This window comes from Lissotriton vulgaris, chromosome 1_1 (assembly GCF_964263255.1).
Source record: "Lissotriton vulgaris chromosome 1_1, aLisVul1.2, whole genome shotgun sequence".
Lineage (NCBI taxonomy): Eukaryota > Metazoa > Chordata > Amphibia > Caudata > Salamandridae > Lissotriton > Lissotriton vulgaris.
In genome coordinates, this window is record NC_141685.1 from 918,670,152 (window position 1) to 918,692,710 (window position 22,559).

The 22,559-nt window shown below is 42.6% G+C and overlaps 1 protein-coding gene across 1 annotated transcript in view; it reads left to right on the top strand.

Moving 5' to 3' along the window:
- SPC24 (SPC24 component of NDC80 kinetochore complex) overlaps positions 1-22,306 on the top strand; it is a 77,088-nt gene extending 54,782 nt beyond the window's left edge. Inside the window, exons 2-6 of the mRNA XM_086936388.1 lie at positions 6,281-6,472; positions 7,472-7,616; positions 11,209-11,313; positions 18,167-18,243; positions 21,495-22,306. Coding sequence (XP_086792514.1) covers positions 6,313-6,472; positions 7,472-7,616; positions 11,209-11,313; positions 18,167-18,243; positions 21,495-21,601 — 594 coding nt within the window. The 5' untranslated portion in view covers positions 6,281-6,312 and the 3' untranslated portion in view covers positions 21,602-22,306. The remainder of the gene's footprint in view (positions 1-6,280; positions 6,473-7,471; positions 7,617-11,208; positions 11,314-18,166; positions 18,244-21,494) is intronic.
- The last annotated feature ends 253 nt before the right edge of the window (positions 22,307-22,559 follow it).

Genomic DNA, 22,559 nt, shown 5'->3' on the forward strand with positions numbered 1-22,559 from the left:
AAGTCAGTCTTCTTGTTCAGAAAGGTGCAGTCTAAGTGGTTCCAGTGTCTCAGAGAGGAGAGGGGTTTTACTCTCGTTTCTTCCTCATACTCAAGAAGATGGGAGATTGGCGACCAATTCTGGATTTGAGGGCTCTCAACAGATACCTAAAGAGCCAATCTTTCCGCATGCTGACACTACTGGAGATCCTGCGTCTTCTGGCCAGCGGGGATTTCATGACCACCATAGACCTTCAGGACGCATACTTTCATGTCCCAATTCTCCAACAGCATCGAAAGTACCTGCGCTTCAGGGTGGGGCAGACACATTATCAGTTCAAGGTGTTGCCTTTCGGACTCCGCTCTGCCCCTCGTGTGTTCACGAAGTTGTTGGCTCCTGTGGTGGCTCACCTACGCCTCCGAGGCGTCCAAATTTTTCCATACTTGGACGATTGTCTCCTCAAGTCTCAATCACGCCATCAACTGAGCCAAGACACTTGTCTTTGTCAAAATGTGTTTCAATCCCTCGGCTTGGCCATCAATGTCCACAAGTCACTGTTTGCACCAGCGCAAACCAGGAATTTCTTGGGAGCGATCTTAGACACAATGCTTTCAAAGGCGTTCGTTTCACACGAACGACAACAGAAATTCCTCCACCTGGTGTGTCTCATTCGATCAAGGCAGTCCGTTTCTGTCCGGCCATTAAAGTCATTTCTGGGGATGGCAAAGAAATAAATCATCCAGGCAAAAACAGTGTAAATAGCTGGCAAAAATAATCTAACAAATATAAACACATTTCTGGGGATGGCATCATCTTGTATTGCACTGATCCCACATTGCAGACTGCGGAGCCGTCCCATTCAAGAGGAACTGGACGTACAGTGGCGTCAGGCCTCCGGATCTTTCAACGGCCTGGTGGCCGTTACAGCACGCATGAGAGAGGGTAGGTGCTGGTGGGTACAGCCGACCAACCTGGTGACTGGAACATCCTTCCTCGTCAACGCGCCAGATCTCACGCTCACAACGGACGCCTCTGGACGGCTGGGGTGCTCTTCTTCAAGGCCTCCATCAAGGGCAAACGGTCTCCACCCCAACACTCTTGGCATATCAACAGGCTAGAGTTGATGGCGATCTTTCTGGCACTCAAGTCATTTCTTCCTGTAATTCAAGGGGAGTCAGTGCTTATTCAAACGGACAATACCACCAGCATGCACTATGTGAACAAACAGGGAGGGACCAGGTCTCCACGCTTGTCTCGACTGGCTCAGTCGATTTGGGATTGGGCTCTCTGTCATCAGATAACCTTGACGGCGGTGCATCTGCCGGGCGTTTCAAACATCCTGGCAGACTCCCTCAGCAGGTCCACATCGTCGACACACGAATGGGAGCTGCATCAACCGACTCTGGATCTTGTGTTTCACCGATGGGGTCGCCCAGCTCTAGACCTCTTTGCGACACCAGAGAATCGGAAATGCCCGTCCTATGCAAGTTGGCATCCCCACCCCGGATTGTGCGGGAATGTCCTTTTGATCGATTGGTACCATCTATTCGCTTACGCCTTTCCGCAGATCCCGTTAGTGCCACGGGTGCTGTGGAAGATGCGGAGGCAGCCCTGCCACGTTCTATTGATCGCCCCTCGATGGCCCAGACAGGCATAGGTCTCGGAGTTGCTCCTCCTGTCCCAGTGCGAGCCCATTCCTCTTCATTCTCGTCCAGACCTCCTGACGATGGACTGCGGCCAGGTTTGCCATCCGGATCCATCCACTCTACAATTGTCGGCATGGAACCTGAGCACCTTCAGTTCGCAAACTTAAATATCTCGCAAGACTGCAGAGAGATCCTCGCTCATGCTAGGGCTCCCTCTACCATCAAAACTTACAAACTCAAGTGGAAGAGATTTTGTCATTGGTGCATGCCAGCAAATGTCCATCCAATCCATTCTACTCCGGAGCAGCTTCTTCCGTTCTTTTTTAGTCTAGCTCAATCTGGACTCTCGCATGCTACCTTGAGAGTTTTCCTGGCTGCAATCTCTCGCTTCCGGCAAGATGGCTCTTCCTCATTCTGCTCGTCCAGAATTATCCACCAGTTTTTCAAAGGGCTTTTTCAGAAGTTCCCACCTATTTGGCGCCCTCCTCCACCTTGGCATCTCAATGTTGTTCTGTCGCAACTTATGAAATCACCATTTGAGCCCATCCAGAGGGCGGACATTAAGTTCCTCACCTGGAAGGTTGTTCTTCTTCTTGCTCTGACCTCATCTCGTCGTGTGAGTGACCTCCAGGCCTTTACTATCAAACCGCCTTATCTTCAATTCAAACCTGACTGCGTGGTGATTCGCACCAACCCATCTTTCCTACCTAAGGTGCCTACGGACTTCCATCTAAATGAACCTGTGTTCTTGAAAACTTTCTTTGCTGAGCCAAAGTCTCCGGCTGAGCAGCGATTGCATTCCTTGGACATCGAACGATGCCTTAAATTTTACATTAGCAGAACTGCCTCCTTCCGCAGGTCCGACAAACTTTTCATTGCTTATGGACGACTGCGTCATGGGTATCCAGTTACCAAACCAACGATTGCCCGTTGGATTTCTTCGGCCTTTACCTTCTGCCATCAACAGGCTGGCAAGCCTTTGCAGTCTTCGGTGAGGGCTCATTCTACAAGGGCTATGTCTTCATCCACCGCCCTGTTTGCTGGTGTGCCACTTCATCAGATCTGCCGTGCAGCGACATGGTCCAGCAGGCACACCTTCACCAAGCATTACTGCTTGGACGCCATCAATGAGGCAGATACCGCAGTGGGACAGGCAGTACTTCGTCATCTTTTGAAATAAGGTGAGCCTCTGTTCCCTCCTCCTTTATATATTTTTTCAATTATTGCTATTTAAGCTTCCATGACTGTATTACTACTGTCTTCGAGCTTTTCCATGCTGTGCTTAGCAATCTCATTGGAGGTTACTGCTCTCTACTCTATTCAGGCATGTGAATCTATGAAAGACACCCCTTATACTGGAGAAGAACAATTGTTACCTGTAAACAGGTGGTTCTCCAGTATTGGTGTCTTTCATAGATTCACATGCGACCCACCCTCCTCCCCTCAGAGGCTCTCTTCTCCTCATGCACTCTGGATCATTTTGGTGCTACGAAAATCTGAGGGCTTGAGCTTCTGACGAGAAGGTTCTAGAGCAGTGGTCTTCAAACTTTGTGATGCGCAGACCCCCCAATCAAAATGTTTTAGGTGTAAGGACCCCCTCCCGACAAAAATTTCCAGAACCTGGATGCACCTCATAAGTACCGGTTTAACACCTAAATATTGAAATAAGCTACAAAAAGGTGACCAGTACAGCTTCACAAAAGGCCTACAGAGCGGCAACACCTTTTGCTCCTTTTAGTAACTTTTGAGTAAATATATATATTTTTTAATTTATCAGATTATGCAGCAGATGATGGATTATGTGGCAAATGCGGCAAACCTAAAATAATGCTAAAATTGCTGCGGCTGCACAATCACATAATTCCAGTGGCCCTTGGTATAACAGCTGTAATGACATTTGAGTAAAACTATACTATATTTCATGGGATGCTGACAGCTTGGCATTTACAGCTGCATGTAACTGGAGGTAGCTAAACATAATTTATCATAATTAAAACATATGTATATTTTTTAGGTCTTTCACCATGAGGTAACAACATATATAATACTGGGCAGCTTCAATGAATAATAAATACATTTTAAGAAGTTGTTACTCAGTGGGAAATGCACTATAATAAATTATGAAACCTCTATTAGTTAATGCACGTCAAAAGTCTGTTTGAAACCAGAGAGCCACATAATTAAATCGTGGTTGGTGCAGTGGAGAATTGTGTCCTGTGTATTTTAGTGCAATGAGGTCACAACCCGTGACAGAAAGAGCCTTGAATATGTAAGACTTTATTTTATACTTCCATTACACACAGAACGAGATAGACCACTACACTATGTGCAAAATGTTTCACTATAAAATAGTGCTTTCAAAATATATGGGCTGCTTGCAGAATATAGGGGCTTATTTATAAGCCCCTTGCGCTGCAGGTGCGTCATTTTCTATGACACTCTGGTTGCGCAGAATGCAGATCCATATCTATGAGGCCATGCAAAGTCAGGGCCTCCTAGATATGGTGTAAGGCAACGCAGCGCAAGTCGATGCGTTGCCTTACACTGCATCAGGGCATTGCAGTGGGTTTTCCCCTGGGTTTTAACACATTCCCAGATTTACAAGGATCTGTAAACATAAGGATGCGTCAAGACTGTAAGCTGCCCCTGGGGATGCATAACGAGGAGAAATATCTTTATTTCACCTCAATTGTTTTGTCTTTCTATGTGTAGCACACATAGAAAGAGGAAAAGGCCTCCATGTGTTTTTGCACAGGAAGGTGTGCCTTCTTGCACAAAAACAATCCTGCCAACAATGCAGATGCCCTTGTACCATGGTGCAAAGGTGCCTGCGTTGGCGCTAGGCACCAAATTGTGCGCCGGCAGAAAGGACAGGAGTGCACCTCATCTTATAAATATAGTCCATTCCTGCTCTTTTGAATTGGCGTGGGTCAGCGCAGCAAAAATATTTGCTGAGCTGCCTTACACCATTTCATTGTAAATAACGCCCATAGATTTTTAGTAACATCCACACCATATGTAATGCATTTTTTTTTACATAAGTGTCCCTTCAACACATTCTCAGGGATAGAAAGCACTATGTAATTCCAAAAACAATTAAACACAAGCACTTCGCAGCTCTACCACTCAAAAAGTTTCAAGTGATTTGATCAATTTACTGCAATAGCACTCTCCTGTCCTGAGAAATCAAGCCAGGCAGACAACTAAACACACCTTTCTGCCAGTGCGCTGATGGCCTGAAAGAAATGCAAATGTGCACAACCAGTTAATCTGAAAATTCTTTACATTTGCAGATTAACTCATTGTGCACATTTGCATTCCTTTCAGGCCAGCAAAACACTGGTAGAAATGCATGATTAACACCTTGGCTGCTAGGTGTTTTCCCCTCCTATGCTGACTTATCGTTGGGTCCATTGATCATGACGAGCTCAGCTCGTCATCAGCACAGCTCAACCGTGCATCATGACGAGCTGAGCTCGTCATGAGCATGGAAATGGTTAACGGTCTGCCTGGCCACGATTTCCCAGCACAGGAAAGCATTTTAACTAATTGTTTGGGCCATTTTCTTTTTACAAATGAAGTGCGCGACCCCCTTTCCATGCCTCCACGGCCCCCCTGGGGGTCGCGCCCCACAGATTTAAGACCTCTGTTCTAGAGGGTGCTGGCGCCTGATTGGCTGTAGTTTGGACTAACATAATGACAGTGATATGTTACAAGTGTTTTCTCTCTCTATCATGCATTCCTGTGGAGGAATTGTTTGAGGTTTCAGTTATGTATTTACTTCTAGTTTTTTCTTATGTTATGTTCTCACATTCATATATTTTTTAGCATTTATTGCTATTTTTTATGTACCGTGGGACTCCCACTTCAGGGAATATTCAAGCATGTGAATCTATGAAAGACACCAATACTGGAGAACCACCTGTTTACAGGTAAGTAACCATTGTTCTACTCCGGCGACGTCATCCCAGCGCCGACGACTGACGCGGAGCCGTAGACCACGCCTACCGACGTGCAAGGGTAATGCTACATAAGTTTCCGGATCCAGTCTGACGCCTGGGGATATTCTAAGGTAAGGAATCTAATACTAACTACTGTTTCTTACAGATCTATCGTTACCGAACGTAAATAACTTGTAGTAACATTTTTGTTCTGGTTACTTAATCTATTTGGACAACGAAAGAATCCTTCGTTTGGTTCTTTACCTTTGTAAAACCAGTAAAGATAGATATATATAGATATATATATATATATATATATATATATATATATATATATATATATATATATATATATATATATATATATATATATATATATATATATATATATATATATATATATATATATATATATATATATATATATATATATATATATATATATATATATATATATATATATATTCCAGTACTCTATCTTTAAGAATCCACTCAGCAACAGCCACAGGACTCGGATAGACAAGCGCGGACCCAGTATTTTGTGCTTTCTTGAAAGTTTTATTCAAAGAAAAATTTCGCCTGCATCAGTCTGCCGCCATGACGCGTTTCGGTCCGACCTGGACCTTGATCACATATATATATATTTTTTTTTTTTAATTCAAAAGCAGATCCATTAATGTTTGCAAATGGTAATAGTTTCTCTTTTCTTCCCAGTTCTCATTTGGGGAACTATTTTGAAAGCAAACATGTTTGCTGAACAGATGAAAGAAATGCTGGAGGTCAGCCATGAGATCACTAAGATGCTCTACGTTGAAAATAATACTATAAAGAAAACCTTTGATATGCAGGCTATGACCTTGGACAAGCTATTGGAGACTGAAGCATCCGCAGCCGATATTGTGAAAGGTACCTATTGTTTGCTCTTCATTTACGCCTTCTGGGGAACATGGACCATTGTGGAGGGTGAATTTGGGGCACTAGGCATAACATGGGCCATTGTGGAGGGTGAAATTTGGGGCATTAGGCATAATATGGGCCATTGTGGAGGGTGAATTTGGGGCATTAGGCATAATATGGGCCATTGTGGATGGTGAATATGGGGCATTAGGCATTTTTCTGTTTGTCCCGCTTCAATGATAGAGATGAGTGTTTCCTATGACCTCTTTACCAATACTTCTGAACATGGATGTTATTTTGGTGTCTGCTCAAGCAGCTAACCTAGTTTTCCAAAGCAGTTGGATAACCTCACTGGTGAAGGAATAACCTCCTACACTAGTATAGGCACCAGATTCTGGAGTAGTCGAAGCAGATGGGCATCTTCACTGGTGAAGGGTCAACCTCTTGCACCAGTATACCCAACATATCATGGAGCAGTCCGCCGAAGGAAAGTGACGGCTCGCTGCCATCCATAGATCGCTTAGATCAGGGGTTGATGTGTTGAGCCTTCTGGGTCCTCAGCATATCTGCTTCAGGAGCTACCAAGGGGCTTCTCTTGTGGTCTTTCCTGCCACACCCCTCATTTTTCTGATTCTCTGTAGCTAGTTGAAGTGTTGAAAGCAAGCATCTTTAGCGTTGTCCAGAGTGTAGCCAATGCTGGGTGCTAAAATGACATAAGCAGTGGGCCAGGTTATGCTCGGAAACGCACATAATTACCCTCTCCATGCCTTTCACATAGACCTCTGGCATGTCTATTCTGTAGAACTAGAAAAAATCAGTTAAGCGAGACGAACTTCCCAGTAACAGAACTTGAATCGTTCAATAATAACAAAATTTGCAGTGCCCTAGAGCTTGTGAAACCATGAAGTGCCACATTGGAAGCTTCGTGTGGATTCACCCCCCTCTTCTTGTGTACAGAGCGTCAAACCTTGATTTTCAAGTTGCTATCTTACATGCCTTTTCTTTCAGACTTGTTACGTTTGGAGGAGGACGCTGCCCAAAAACTACTGGACTCTGTTGACGAGAAGGGGCGGTGCATGGCGCAGATACGCAAAATCGAAGAAGAATTGAAAAGGGCAGGAGAGCAGAATGCCAATCTTCAGACCGAAATTAAATATCCTTTGCAAAGCACAGGCGCATAGTGTGAAAAGTACTGTGACCTGATACATCTTCTATCTCTGAAGTGTTTTTCTTTTGTTGTAGCGTCACGTGTGGAAAAGGTCTCACTTTCTTGAATAGGAACTGTTAAGTAATGTTTTTAATGCACATTGTCGATCAAAGAAGCCTGTTGCATCCTGACTGATTTGCCCAGGGGTGGCATAGCACTGCTCTCCCAAGAAAGCAGAAGTGATTTTTTTCTTGCGTGGGTGCAAATCGTTATGTATTTATCTAAAAGCAGCAATAACTGAATTTCTCTTTTTTTCTGATAATTTTTTTAAAGGAAATGGGTCATTATCAACAGTAGCCTTTAAATAGCTGAAATGAAGTAACGCCACTTTATGGGTGGCAGTGTCTTTGCTTTCACTTAGTACATTGCTGTGGCAGTTGGAAGTTGATTCAGTTTTCTCCTCCTGTGATTAGGATCTCTGAACACTGTCCTGTCCTCATCGCTTGTTTTCCAAACCGGAAAGTTCTTTGTTTGTATGCTTTTGTTTGAACTGCACTTGATATTTTTAGGCATTGAGGTAGTTCTGCAGTCCATGTATCAATATTTAGCTCTATTTTTAGTTTTGTCTTCCTAACTGTAGAAAGGTGTACAAATTCTGAAGGCCAGCATGCAGGAACTCTTTGTAAATGCCCTTCTCATTCACATGGGAGGAAAAACTGATTAAAACCGTATCTACATGTGTATTGTCTGACTAACTCGCATATAGTATATGAATTTATTTTCTGCCAGAGAAGTAAAAATAAAATAAAACCCTTAATAGACATTAGACACAAAGTGGGTATGCTACATCAGAGCCCCAAATGGGGTCTTAGCTCAGTAATTTTCGTGGGAGAGGTACTCTTGCCACCTCAGAATATGTCTTCTGTAATGGTTATTGGAGAAATGGAGCTTCCCACAACTTTGTTTTCAACATTGATGAGCTTGTGATCGAGTGTGAAGATTGTGAATGCCTCCAGATGAGATCCAGCTACTTGCTTGGTGTCCATTTGCCCTTTTGACTTCAAGGACTTTCTTCACATTATATTAATTGTTGTTCAATTGCATTGATGTTCAAGGACTTGCTATCACTCCAAACTTTAGTTGGAACTAGAGGATGAAGAGTATATTATTCCGCTTGATGCGATTCCCTACCTCATGCTTGTTGTGTACAGAGACCAAACACCAAGGCATGCACTAGACTCTCCAAAACACCTGAAGAATCCCATCCCTTTGAGGCTCAAATACAGAAAGGCAACTCACTCTCTGATAAAGGAGCAATTTCGCTAAGGAATGAAGCATTGCAGAACCCTAGAGATGACACTGAAGAAGCATTCAGATTTGCTCCATCACCGTCCACGACTTCCAGACATAGACGTATATTTAGACCTTGTTTAATGAAACCTTGTTTTGCACGTCAAAAGCTGCTTAATGTGGTATACACAACTGTTATGACCTCATTCCACGTAAGTCTCACCAGATTGAATATTTCAGGGTCTACATCTCAGATCAGAATATCTGTTATTTTAAAACTCTTCAGCACTGAGCACCATGGAAACCATTGTAATTGTTGGTTGAATTTACTAAAACTAAGTGATAACTCGATGACTGATTTTAAAAAGTAAAAACCTACAGAACAGGACCTGCTTATCTCATTCAGATTCCCTTAATGCCTCTGCAGTAATTTAAAGTACCCCTTCTCTGCTTATTTGTCTGTTGCCCCCAGACCCCCATGCTTTACAGCCACTCTGCTGAATGGCTTGACTGCATCACACTCCTGGTAGGCATGTTTATTTGCTATGTGAGCTCAGTCTTTGATTTGGAGATCTACACAGAGATAACATGAAGAATCTCAAGAAATAGTTCATGAAGGCTTATGGGTGTCTAACCAAGTGGATGTGGGATGTTTTGTGGTTGTCAGAATTGGCTTCTAGTCCTTGCCATGGCTTGCTATTCATGCTTCCTCTTGGTTGAAAGTAACTAGTTTGACACTTGACACACATCTAGGCTATGTATTTGCTTTGTTCAGGAAGTTCTCTGTTTGGTTTTCAAGCTGATTGTAGAATTTGCCACAAAGAAGCTGGAGTGGCTACGCAAAAGGTTTGGAGAAAGGAGACTTCCACAAATCTCTTTGCAAGTTGGCAGGCATGCAATGTTCAGTTTATCTAGCATTTTTAAAGCATGGAACCCGTTTTTTTTTTTTTTTTTTTAGAAGGAAGTTTCTCTCTGTAAAAGTGTTTGGGACCTCACATTGGTGGATGCATCCAGTGTTCACAAATTAATTGAAGATTCTTCCCATGATGGAGAACATGGATTACAAGTAAATAGCGTTTTCTTCTCTCATTCTCTTTTAAATCTTATTTTTATTTCATTTTAATCAAAATTGCAAATTATTGCGAGGGTTAACGGACCACATAAAGTCACACTTTTCAAACACACTGGTCCAGCACCATTTGCAGTACCGGGTAAGTATGGGTGGTTTGAGAATAATGCAGGGTATTTTTAGCTGTAGCATATCCCCTCTCCTCACTCCCTCCTCCAATTCACTTACCTCAGTGGCCTTCATTTCTCAACTTTGTAGAAGAGTATCTCTCCCTCCAATTACTTCAGCCCAATTCTAGATACTCCTTTAATTGTCTCGAGATCCCCCCCCCCCACCTTCCCTAGGGTACCCGCGGGCAAGCCGTCTCAATTCTGGGCCTGCCCAACCTTATTACTGTGTTTGACATGAGAGGTGGCTTGTGAATGGTGCACAAGTGTCTGACATTAGACAAGGCAGAAGTTGTTGGATCCAAGAGCCATCCAAGGTTGATGCAGTGTGTGCTTCAGCTTCTCTGATAAATGTTGTGTACTTGTATGTGAAGTCTGTTTTCACAAGTCTCCATATTTTATGTGTGGTGGTTATTGCTATCTATTGTTGTACCATTACCAAAAAATCAGTAATGGACTGGTTTTGTTGTAGATCCAGAATTGTGGAATTATACTCAGCGTAACTCTTCTTCCATATGATGTGAATGCACAATCTAATGCAGAGTGCAATATTGAACACCTTGTGACAAGGTGCCTGCTACAATCCTCGTGTTCTGCAGGTTTGGATGGGTTTCCCTATTTAGCTCACGCAGTTTTATGACCTCTTGTGCTCTAGGTGGGAAAGGGTTCAGTTACTTTCGGATGCCTGACTTGTTTCACGAGTAGTACATACAGCCTCCACGCCTCCTGGTTTTGAAAGTTTTTTGTTGTTAGTATGTTCTGCACAACGCAGAGCAGCTAGGCCGCATTAGGCTGTATCCCTGGAAATCCATTCAACAGGACTTGTTGGGTGCACTCATCACTGTTGTACTTAATGGGCTTGTCAATTTGCTTTTTTTCTGACTACTCCATTTCAGAATTTATTTTGATGTACCGGCTTTTAATCTGCCCTTGGAATGTTTTGTCCAGAATTGCAAGAATCCATAATGTGAGGGAAGTATTTCTATTAACGAAATGATTGAAATGCAAAACAGAATGTCTGCATCCTCTGTATAATCCCAAATAAGATTTTTCCTTACATCATTTGAATTACATTTCTGACAAAAGAGCTGGAAGAACTTAAGGAAATGGAAACTGAAATGCAACAGATGCAGCAAGAAGTGAATGAGGACACCACTGAAGTGATTCCCTCTGCACGGTCAGTCCTGAAGGGTGACTTTGCCTTTATCGAGCCTTAGTGCTCACTTTTAGTGGGTGCAGTGTCCTCGGGAACTGTATATAATTACCGTGATAACTAGCAATTATTTTATCTTTATCGGATAATGTCTTTAGAATTTGTTGCCCCGTTTGCCTATTTAAGAGAGCGAGTTACTGTAGAAATGTGTAATATTCTTGTCAAACTTTTTTCCAAAGACTGCCTCCTTAAACCCGGATAAAGCCTAGATGGAGTATAGTTTATTTAGTCAAGGAAAGGAAGGTTGGGTATTTGTTTATCTCTAAAGAGATTTATTAACATCTAGTCATGTACAACATGAAAGGTACAACTACAACAAGTGATACACAATACTATTCAGAAGTTAATGAAAACAAGCATTTGCAATGCAATAGGTCTCGCATTAGGAAAGTTTGAGCTATTGGTATTGTAAATGACACGTTTTTTATTTGTTTTGTTTTGGAAAATAGCGAAATTAATAGCTTTGTCATTTACAATGCTAATAGGTATAACTTTCGCAAATATGACACCTATAGCATTTGTAATGCAATGTGTTGTATTTACGTGACTTACATGTGCTGATATTACAAATAACAATGGCTTTTAATTTTTTTTAATAATTAATACTTAAATAAAAGTTATTGTAATTTATGATGGCAATAGCTTAAACTTTTGTAAATAACTTTTGTGAAGATTATGTTCAGTGTATTTTATTGTGATGAAAATCCAAGAACAGAAGTGAAATATTAACATATTTTTGTTACATTTGTAATAAAGCTTGAAACATTGAGAGAACATATTTGAACCAGGTGTTGAATGGTTGCACAGATTGATGCTGTGGTGGCGCTGAGTGATGTTGTGATGGCGAACGAGTGATGCTGTGGCGTTCAGTGAGGCTGTGGTGGCGCATAGTGATGTTGTGGTGCCCCTGAGTGATGCTGTGGTGGTGCTGAGTGATGCTGTATGCTATGCTATGTTTTGTTTTGCTATCCTATGCTTTGTTATGCTATGCTGTTGTGTTATGCTTTGTTATGCTCTGCTTTGTTATGCTCTGCTTTGTTATGCTCTGCTTTGTTATGCTCTGCTTTGTTATGCTCTGCTTTGTTATGCTCTGCTGTGTTATGCTCTGCTGTGTTATGCTCTGCTGTGTTATGCTCTGCTGTGTTATGCTCTGCTGTGTTATGCTCTGCTGTGTTATGCTCTGCTGTGTTATGCTCTGCTGTGTTATGCTCTGCTGTGTTATGCTCTGCTGTGTTATGCTCTGCTGTGTTATGCTCTGCTGTGTTATGCTGTGCTATGCTGTGCTGTGTTATGCTGTGCTGTGTTGTGCTGTGCTGTGCTGTGCTGTGCTGTGCTGTGTTGTGCTGTGCTGTGCTGTGTTGTGCTGTGCCGTGCCGTGTTGTGCCGTGCCGTGCCGTGTTGTGCCGTGCCGTGTTGTGCCGTGCCGTGTTGTGCCGTGCTGTGCCGTTATGCTGTGCCGTTATGCTGTGCCGTTATGCTGTGCCGTTATGCTGTGCTGTTATGCTGTGCTGTGTTATGCTGTGCTGTGTTATGCTGTGCTGTGTTATGCTGTGCTGTGTTATGCTGTGCTGTGTTATGCTGTGCTGTGTTATGCTGTGCTGTGTTATGCTGTGCTGTGTTGTGCTGTGCTGTGTTGTGCTATGCTGTGTTATGCTGTGCTGTGCTGTGTTGTGCTATGCTATGCTGTGTTATGCTGTGTTATGCTATGCTGTGTTATGCTATGCTGTGTTATGCTATGCTGTGTTATGCTATGCTGTGTTATGCTGTGCTGTGTTATGCTGTGCTGTGTTATGCTGTGCTGTGTTATGCTGTGCTGTGTTATGCTGTGCTGTGTTGTGCTGTGCTGTGTTATGCTGTGCTGTGTTGTGCTATGCTGTGTTATGCTGTGCTGTGTTGTGCTATGCTGTGTTATGCTGTGCTGTGCTGTGTTGTGCTATGCTATGCTGTGTTATGCTGTGTTATGCTATGCTGTGTTATGCTGTGCTGTGTTATGCTATGCTGTGTTATGCTATGCTGTGTTATGCTATGCTGTGTTATGCTATGCTGTGTTATGCTATGCTGTGTTATGCTATGCTGTGTTATGCTATGTTATGCTATGGTTTGATTTGCTATGTTTTGTTATGCTATCCTATGCTATGTTTTGTTGTGTTTTGTTATGCCATGTGCTCTGTTTTGTTGTGTTTTGTTATGCCATGTGCTCTGTTTTGTTGTGTTTTGTTATGCCATGTGCTCTGTTTTGTTGTGTTTTGTTATGCCATGTGCTCTGTTTTGTTGTGTTTTGTTATGCCATGTGCTCTGTTTTGTTGTGTTTTGTTATGCCATGTGCTCTGTTTTGTTGTGTTTTGTTATGCCATGTGCTCTGTTTTGTTGTGTTTTGTTATGCCATGTGCTCTGTTTTGTTATGCTATGGTTTGTTATGTTATGCTATGGTTTGTTATGTTATGCTTTGTTATGCTATGGTTTGTTTTGTTATGCTATGTTTTGTTTTGCTATCCTATGTTTTGTTTCGCTATCCCATGCTTAGTTTTGTTATGCCATCCTATGTTTTGTTTCGCTATCCCATGCTTAGTTTTGTTATGCCATGTTTAGTTTTGCTTTCCTATGCTTTGTTTTGTTATGCTATGGTTTGCTGTGTTTTGCTATGGTTTGCTGTTTTTTGCTATGCTTTGTTGTGTTTTGCTATGCTTTGTTTTGTTATGCTTTGTTTTGTTATGCTTTGTTTTGCTATGCTTTGTTACGTTATACTCTGCTTTGTTTTGTTATGCTATGCTGTTTTGTTGTGTTTTGTTATGCCATGCTTTGTTGTGTTTTGTATGCTATGTTTTGCTATCCTATGCTTTTTTTGTTATGCTATGCTGTTTTGTTATGCTATGCTGGTGAGGGTGAAGGGGGTGTGAGGGTGAGGGTGCGTGAATGTGAGGGGGGGTGAGGGTGAGGGGGGGTGAGGGTGAGGGGGTTGTGAGGGGGTTGTGAGGGTGAGAGAGGGTGTGAGGGTGAGTGAGGAGTTGTGTGAGGAGGGTGAGTGAGGGGGTGTGTGAGGAGGGTGAGGGGTTGTGAGGGTGAGGGGTTGTGAGGGTGAGGGTGAGGGGTTGTGGGGGTGTGTGAGGGGGTCTAAGGGTGTGTGTGAGGGTGTGGGTGAGGGGGGTGTGAGGGGGAGGGTGTGGGGTTGTGAGGGGGTGTGAGGGTGACGGGTGTGAGGGTGACGGGTGTGAGGGTGACGGGGGTGAGGGTGACGGGGGTGAGGGTGAGGGGGTGTGGGTGACGGGGGTGTGGTAGAGGGTGTGTGAGTGGTAGAGGGCGTGTGAGTGGTAGAGGGCGTGTGAGTGGTAGAGGGCGTGTGAGTGGTAGAGGGCGTGTGAGTGGTAGAGTGAGGGCGGTAGAGTGGTAGAGTGAGGGCGGTAGAGTGGTAGAGTGAGGGCGGTAGAGTGGTAGAGAGGGCGGTAGAGTGGTAGAGTGAGGGCGGTAGAGTGGTAGAGTGAGGGCGGTAGAGTGAGGTTTTTTTTAAACAGTAAAAAGTTATGTGGGCTAATAATACCTATAGACCCTTAACTCATGACATTATTACCTCGGGTAAATAGTGCACTCTGAATTCTGAATATACTCTCCTATTGTCACTTGTCTTATCGGGGCACAGCGCGTGCAGTTCTGGGTGGTAGGGAGGGTGCTGCGTGAGGCAGTACTAGGCATGTACAACATCCACAAACACCATGTCCGAACTCAAACATCTGCCAGGGGTGACGTCATGAGAGCAGGGGGCGAGGATAGATTGCATCCCTGCAGGCTGGGCTCGGTTACCTCCCAGGGTAGTGCGCGAGGGTGATATCTGTTTCCTGTCCCCCACTCGGCCATCCTGGAATCCCCGCCCCACTGCTGCCACAAATTATTTGGAAAGAGTTTGTTTAGCGAGGTGATGTCGTGTGTTTGTCTATGTGTATAACACAAGGGTGGCGCGCGGCATGTGATGTAGAAGAGGGGCGTCGACAGATGGAAGAGTGTGGAGGGCGGAGTACAACAAAGATAAAAGAAAGAGGCTGTGGGGCAGATACGACGCGAAAACAAAAGAAAGAGCGAAGAGGTCACAGAGGAGGTATACTGAGGGAAAGAAAGAAAGAAAGAAAACTGTGAAAACTGAGTGAAAGGAAAGAATAGGTAAGGAAGAACTAAGACAACCCAGAAAGGGAGCACGGGACAAAACAACAGTGAGTTACAATGGAGAACTAAGGAGAGAGTGAGAGAGGGAACACCGGTGATGGACACTGAGGGAAACAAAAGAAACAGGTAGAGAGAATGGAGAAGTTAGGGACAAAAGGGAATATAACCGGATGATGGAAGAAGAAGATGCAATAGAGAATGGACAGGTAAAGGAGGAGGGGGACATGAGCTGGGGGGAGGCATAACTGGGGGAGAGAAAAGATATGAAAACGGAAATAAACAAAAGAGCGCAAGAAAACAAGCTCTCGGCATTGCGTGGCGTGGGAGCAGCTTCCTTTGAAGTCTGATGGGGGGGCGGGGGACCGTCTTCCTTTGAAGTCTGATGCCGAGGCTCAGACAAATGGTGTGGGATGTGGCTGGCAATGGTGTGGGTGTGCGATGTGCACGTGCCTGACTCACATGAACTGTACGCGATACGCAGCTAGGTAGACTTTTCGGATCGCTTACTATAATCTCGCCTATCCATCCCTACGGGATAGAATAGGCGAGACCTACAAAATAAACAGATTGGCACTAGTCCCACGTGTTAAGTAAATTAATACTGTTACCAAACCCTCAAAATCTCCTCTTAACCTAGGTTGAATTTGTTTCAATATATATGTGCTATTGCTTACTTTTCATTGTGAAGTCATGCTGGGGTGGAGTGACAGATGTATGAAGGTGCAGAGGTTGTGACTTATCCTTTCATATAGAAGTCTGATTCATGACCCACTCTGTCCTGGCAGTTCAGTCCTCCTATGGTGAGCCAGACATGTGACTGACGGTCCAGCATTGTGCATCTTTCAGCCATTTGGTATGACACAACGGAACCAGATCTAGCCTTTCAGATGCTAACCTGTCATGTGAATGTCCTTACCTGATCATACTAGTCTTCAAGGGTTGATCCTGGCGAGTGACTGACAATTGATTAGTCATACCAGTGATACTGACATGGGATAACCTCTTCTGCCAGTCTGTGTTTCAGAGTTGGTTCTTAGAGGTCACCACAATAATTTCAAGTTGACGCTAGTCTTTTTACACCTTGAGACATTTGGGACCTTTTAGTCTATAGCATCATGCTTTCTGTACTTGCAGTTTAGTTTTTTCCTCATTAGAAACGTGGGCTGCAAAGTCTCCTATATGTAAGGTTACTCAATCAAACTCCATTTTAGGTACTCCTTCACTAATTTACTGTCTCTTGAAATTTGTTGTCCGCTGTGCTGCCAGGGTGACTACGGGAAGCAGCTATTTTGATTGTATTGCACCCATCTTATAGAATCTTTATTGAAAGCCTACATAGCATAATCAATAGCTTATTTCCTGGTCCATTATGAAGCCATTGATAGCCCTTCATGCTCCTTAATTGGCAGAAAATTACAAACCTCAGGTTGTGAAAAGGGGGATAGAAGCTAGTAAATCTTGTATCTAAAAATTCCAATACTGAAGAAATGAACACCATTTCAGTCTTCAACAACGGACACGAGACCAGCAAGATAAGTCCATTTTATTTGAAGTTTTGTTTGATTTTTATTTCTTACAATTTTTTTCAATTCTATTTGCTTTTAGAGCAGCTTCAATCCAGGCTTTAGAAATTAAATGATCTATGTGGATGTAATCATTATCATTCGAAAAATAGAGCCTTGTCTTGGCTGCATGAACATGTCCAAGAATGGCATTCCCTTTTGAGTCAGGCTCTTCCGATGACTAATCTAGGCGGTCCATTAACGGTATTGCAAGACACACTCATTCCCTATCTTGGCAACGAACGCAGTGCTAGCAATGCTTGACTACTGAGAAACTCCGTATCAATAAAAAAAAACCTTTGCAGAACCATGGCCATGGAAACTGGCCGCCATTTTACAACAAGTTGCCACAAATGCATCAATGACAACATTGGGTTTTTCTTGGACGACCAGGATTCTAATTTTCGGAACATGGTATCTAGGCGGTGCCCTTAAAACTAGGATATGATTGTCTTATGTCCTTTTATAGGCATTGTTCCATTTGATGGCTGCCCTGCTTCTATGTGATGTTCAGCTTCCAGGAGTAACAAATCCCCCTTCATGGCAGTTTGACAGTAGAAAGACTCCGAAGCAAATAAAAAAAAATGTATGCCTTAAAGGGACAAAAATATATTTCTGCAAAATTGAAAGAACTTACAATGACAGATAAGTGGGTTAGGTGCCTTCTGCCTAGACCCAAGAATAATCTGCTGGATATAAGTTTATAACCTAACTAGTCTGATTTCAGGGTTTCAACTAAATGAAAATTGAAGAAAGGCTACGATTAGTTGGATATTATTAAACCATTTTATTTTGAAGCACTCCAGTCGATAAACTTGTTTTGTGTGTCATTCAATCAAATCGGTGTGAATTTTTCTAGTGAGAACATGCTACTGGTAAAACCTCTCACTGAGCATTCTGGAAAGAATACCAGAATAGCTTCCCGTAAGGTATTTTTAAAAGAACTGTAAGCTGTATTAACAATGGTCTGTCCTTTAGACCTGATATAGGGATTGCAAGTTTATTCCCATATTTTAATAAAAACTTATTTTTACAACCACAACCGCTCAGAGGAAAGTACGTTTGTGTTCCTGTGTCATCAAGGCTTTTTTTTTCTTTTCCAGGTACTTAGCCCAGCTGTACCATAAGGTCACCAAGATAGACTGGGATTACAGTGCGGAGCCCACTCTGATTAAGGGCAGTATCCTTGAACTGGTCCATATTATTGTATATATACATTTGTCACTGTTCTCTGTGGTACCAGTTACCTGTGTTGACTCATTGCATGTGATCTTTTTCCTTGGTGGTCAAACTCTGCTTTCATTTGGTCACTCTGTTTTCTGACTTGCTCCTTGCTAACTTTCTTTTTTCTCCAGATCACTCTTAATTATCTTTCTACAAGTGTTGCTTGATCTTTGCTCAACCTTCAAAACCCTAGGTCATCCAAACCTACCTCCGTTGCATTGCTTTCTCCACATTTGTGTCTCTTCACTTTGGCTCTGTTTTGGTCTTTATTTTTGTACTTCACTGTACTATTACCAGCCTCAATGCCCCTTTAGTCACGCCTGACTCTCTTTATTTTTGTCAGTCTTAATCTCAGTTCCTTGCAGTCGTATTCTATCCAATCTAGGGTACATGTGACCTCTACACTTTAGGGATTTGCATTACTGTGAACCGTAGACCTCTACTTGCCTTCAATCTCAGTGAATTGGGAAGCCAGTGAACTACCAACTCTATTCCTTCTTCCTAGGCAGGAATATCCAAAATATGTCCAACCGGGCAGGGTCTCTGTCATTTTTCCTTCGTTACATTCTGATGGTTATTCTTAAACCATAGAATATCTCTACACCTGTATTGGATCCTGGGCGTTGTTTTAATGTTTAAAACTCCATTTTATGACCGAACTTGGAGCAGAACATCAGCCTGTAGGAAGCAAGCTTATATGCTATGTTCCTCTTTTTATATTCTATACATAAAAACAATTGAAGCTGACCATTACAAAATTTACATTAGGCTGAAATTGCTAAAATGTCAAAAACACGACCGAAGAAAACACATTAAGTAATTTGTGCTCCCTGCCAACTATGTTTTTTTTACGAGCATTGTCGAAGCCAATAGGTTATGCCATTGAGACATAAAAGCTCTGCTAAGGATTTTTATCCATGCTGAACAGCATGGCTAAAGAATAAAGAATTAAAAAATAAATTCGATTTGCCCGGCTGTGCCATTTTGTAAATGCATTTGCACTTTTTTCTGTTTACTTAAAGATCCTTTTTTAATTGTATTTTCTTTAAATTTGTCTGGTGTGAAGTGAAGCATCACAGAAGTTGTGGGGGTCGGGGGTCGCACAACTGGTGAGACCACAATGTGGAGTAGATGGGGAGAAGCACACTGTTGAGAAAGCAACATCAGAACGTACATGATCCCGAGCGCAACATGGGGTGGCTAGACACATATGGTTGACATTGAATAATACAGACTGCAGGGTGGGAGAACTACACTGTGGAGACCACTGGCAAAAGCATGCGCTCTCATGGAGTGCTTAACCCCCAAAAAATAAGTTGTGCTTGAAAGGCAAGCAATGAAAGCAGAGAAGCTAGCCAATCGGAAGTGTTATCACAGAGGCAATGTTTCATAGGGAAATTAACTCAAGATTGATAAGTTGGGACATGAATAACAAGTAGGCAAATGTGACAGGAAAGCTAACCAGTGGTAAGCAATGGCCAACTCCAAGCTCCTGTATGCTCTTTTACTGCCACAGTATGTCTTGCAACAGACAAGGCATGCACTGTCTAGTAGGCAGGATCCAAAAACTACTGTATGTGCATCCACAGTATGCATTGGAGTCCCATCTCTAAGTAGAGAAAGGGCAATCTAATGAGTGTGGGATATCGTGCCTAGAATGAATGCCTTCTTAAGAGTTGATCGAATTTTTGGGAATCTAGGATTTTTACAAAATGGTCTCATCTAGGGCCATTTGTTTTCATTAATGACCCTTCTGCTGCGTTAGATTTTGGTCTGTCGGATCATTTCTCTTCAGGTATGCGACTCTTGTGGGCCCATTCTTTTTTTTTAATTCATTTTTTTTAGCCCTGTGGGATTTTTGACAAATCCAACTTTCTTATACAACCTAACATCTAGGGAATTCTCTTGGATGGGAAATAATATCTTTCTTTTTTCCTGGGAGTAATCCTCATATGTGCCCCTAGGTAAACCAACTGTTCACATTACAGGACATATTGGTGTGTGTGTTGTCATCAAACAATAAAGCCGGACAGACAAAACATAATGTTAAAGCTGGATTGGTCAAGGAGATGGTTTTCACCCTAAGGATGAGTGAAAATACAGCTAAAACGATGGTTTGGAATTGAGCTTCTTGGTCAGAAGTGAAGGGGCATAAGGAGAGAGCAAGACCTGGTTATTTTAGAAAAAAGCTTCATGGGTCTTTGAATAATGGTTGGCTAAAAGGTACATATTCATTATGTGCATAGTGGATTCTAAGTATAATGAGCTGTGTCAAAAGCATATAAATCTATAAAAGAAGCAGGTGTTGGAGGACTGCTTCGTGTGTAGTGGATACCAAGAATAATGAGCTTTCACAAAAGCAATTAAATCTGTAAAAGATAGTAGTGTTGGAGAACTGCTTTTATAGGTAAGTAACTTTTATACACAGGTCTACAACCTTGGCTTTCTTAGATACAGTAAAAACACAAAAGAGCGCTATGGGGTAATATGCATGCTTCTGGGAGAGGTTCCTTCTTCCAAGAGGGCTGAGATCCTATGACTATTCTTAAAAGAGAAATGCAGCTGGTGGAGCCCTCATGGCATAAGGACCCTACAACACATTTTCATTCACATTGAGGGTGGCATTGATCACTTCCTCTGTGTAGCGTGACCCTGGTCTACCATACTCTGTTGACCTTTACTTCATCAGCATCAAGTGACGGTCTGCTTCTTTCTTTTAACTTGTATTTTCTTGATGCTGAGGGGTGCTGATATTAGTGAAACTCTGCTCATTGGGCAAGGGAGCATCGAATAAGTCAGATCACATTTATGGGCCTGGCAGAGGCAACAACAGTTCACAGTGGTAGGTATTGTCCCTATACAGGAAACTTTACATAAATGTTACTTTTTATCTAAATCGTTCAAGAAGATTGTTAGTTGGGTTGCAGAGCTCAGGGCTATGGGTGAATCCACAGTATTGTAATTTCTTGTCTTACACTGTGTGAATGAGGGTAAGTTGTCATATTGGATGAAGATTTTATGGCTTGTAGGAGGAGGGTGGGCAGAATGTTTCTTCCAGGTGCTAGGAGCAAGGCCTTGTCACACTTCAAAATATATTAAACTTCTATATTTTTCTTTTGTAAAGGGCAAGTTGCTCTCGTTAACTGCCCCTATGTACAGCTTATTCAGTTAACACAACACCAATTTTCCTTCACACCATTTCTTCAGTACATTACGGCGGGGACATAGCGAAGCCCATCAACATAGACAGCACAAAGCACAGCAAGGGCTTCATCTGTGACTACCTGTGGAGCCTGCTTCCCACAGACTGGTAGTGACTTCAATCAGGAGACACCTGACATTCAATGCCTACTATGACTGTGTCCCTTTGAATGCCAAATACAGCTCTACAGTATGGTCCAGAAGATGATCTAAGTTAATGTGTCCGAGGATTAGCAAACTCTCCCTGTGTTTTCGAGCATTCTCTGTGATTGTCACCTGAAGATGCTGGGCTCGGAGCACAAACATTGCAGGCGCTAAGGTTACGAATTGAAAAGAAAACATTGAAAACGCAGAGCTATAAATGCGACTTGGCTTGACACTTGACCCCTAATAAACCTATCTTCATCCGAGAGAAATGGGTCAAATATTGGAATGTCTGAAGACGTCAGTTCATGGGCAGTATGGCTGCATCTTTCCTGGACTACACAACTGTAATGCGATCACCAGTCTTGCTCCCTGTTCATCAAATGTCTTTCATATTTTTATCTGTAGCTGTCAAAAATAATATGTAGATTTTGAACGTTTCGATTGAATTGGGCTGTTCAAGTTCATGAAGAGAACAAGCTGTCATTTTTCATAAACCGTTTTTTGTTGCTGCCTTTTTCTTCTTGATTGAGTATGTAGGTTTGACTGAAACAATTTAACTGCGGCTCTTTTGCTAGAACAGCGTGTATATATATATATATATATTATCCTTGATTATGACACCACATATTAAAATAGCTTTTGTATAAACAATAAATTATTCTTAACAAGTGCTCCCAAAGTTCTCCTTGGCTTTTCGTGTCTGCTTCCCAGTGGATTTGCAAGGTGAACAAGAGTGAATTACTATGTGCTTCTAGTTGTATTTTATTTCGGTGAAGGTGGGTTCAGATATTGAAGGAGGGGGAGGGGGGGCGGGGCATTTCCAAAATCATTACTATTCCTCACTCCCCACCTACCCTGATCCCTTAATTAGGTCTTGCCTATCATATTGGTTTTAGCTGTTGGTGTAAGACTAGTGAATGAAGG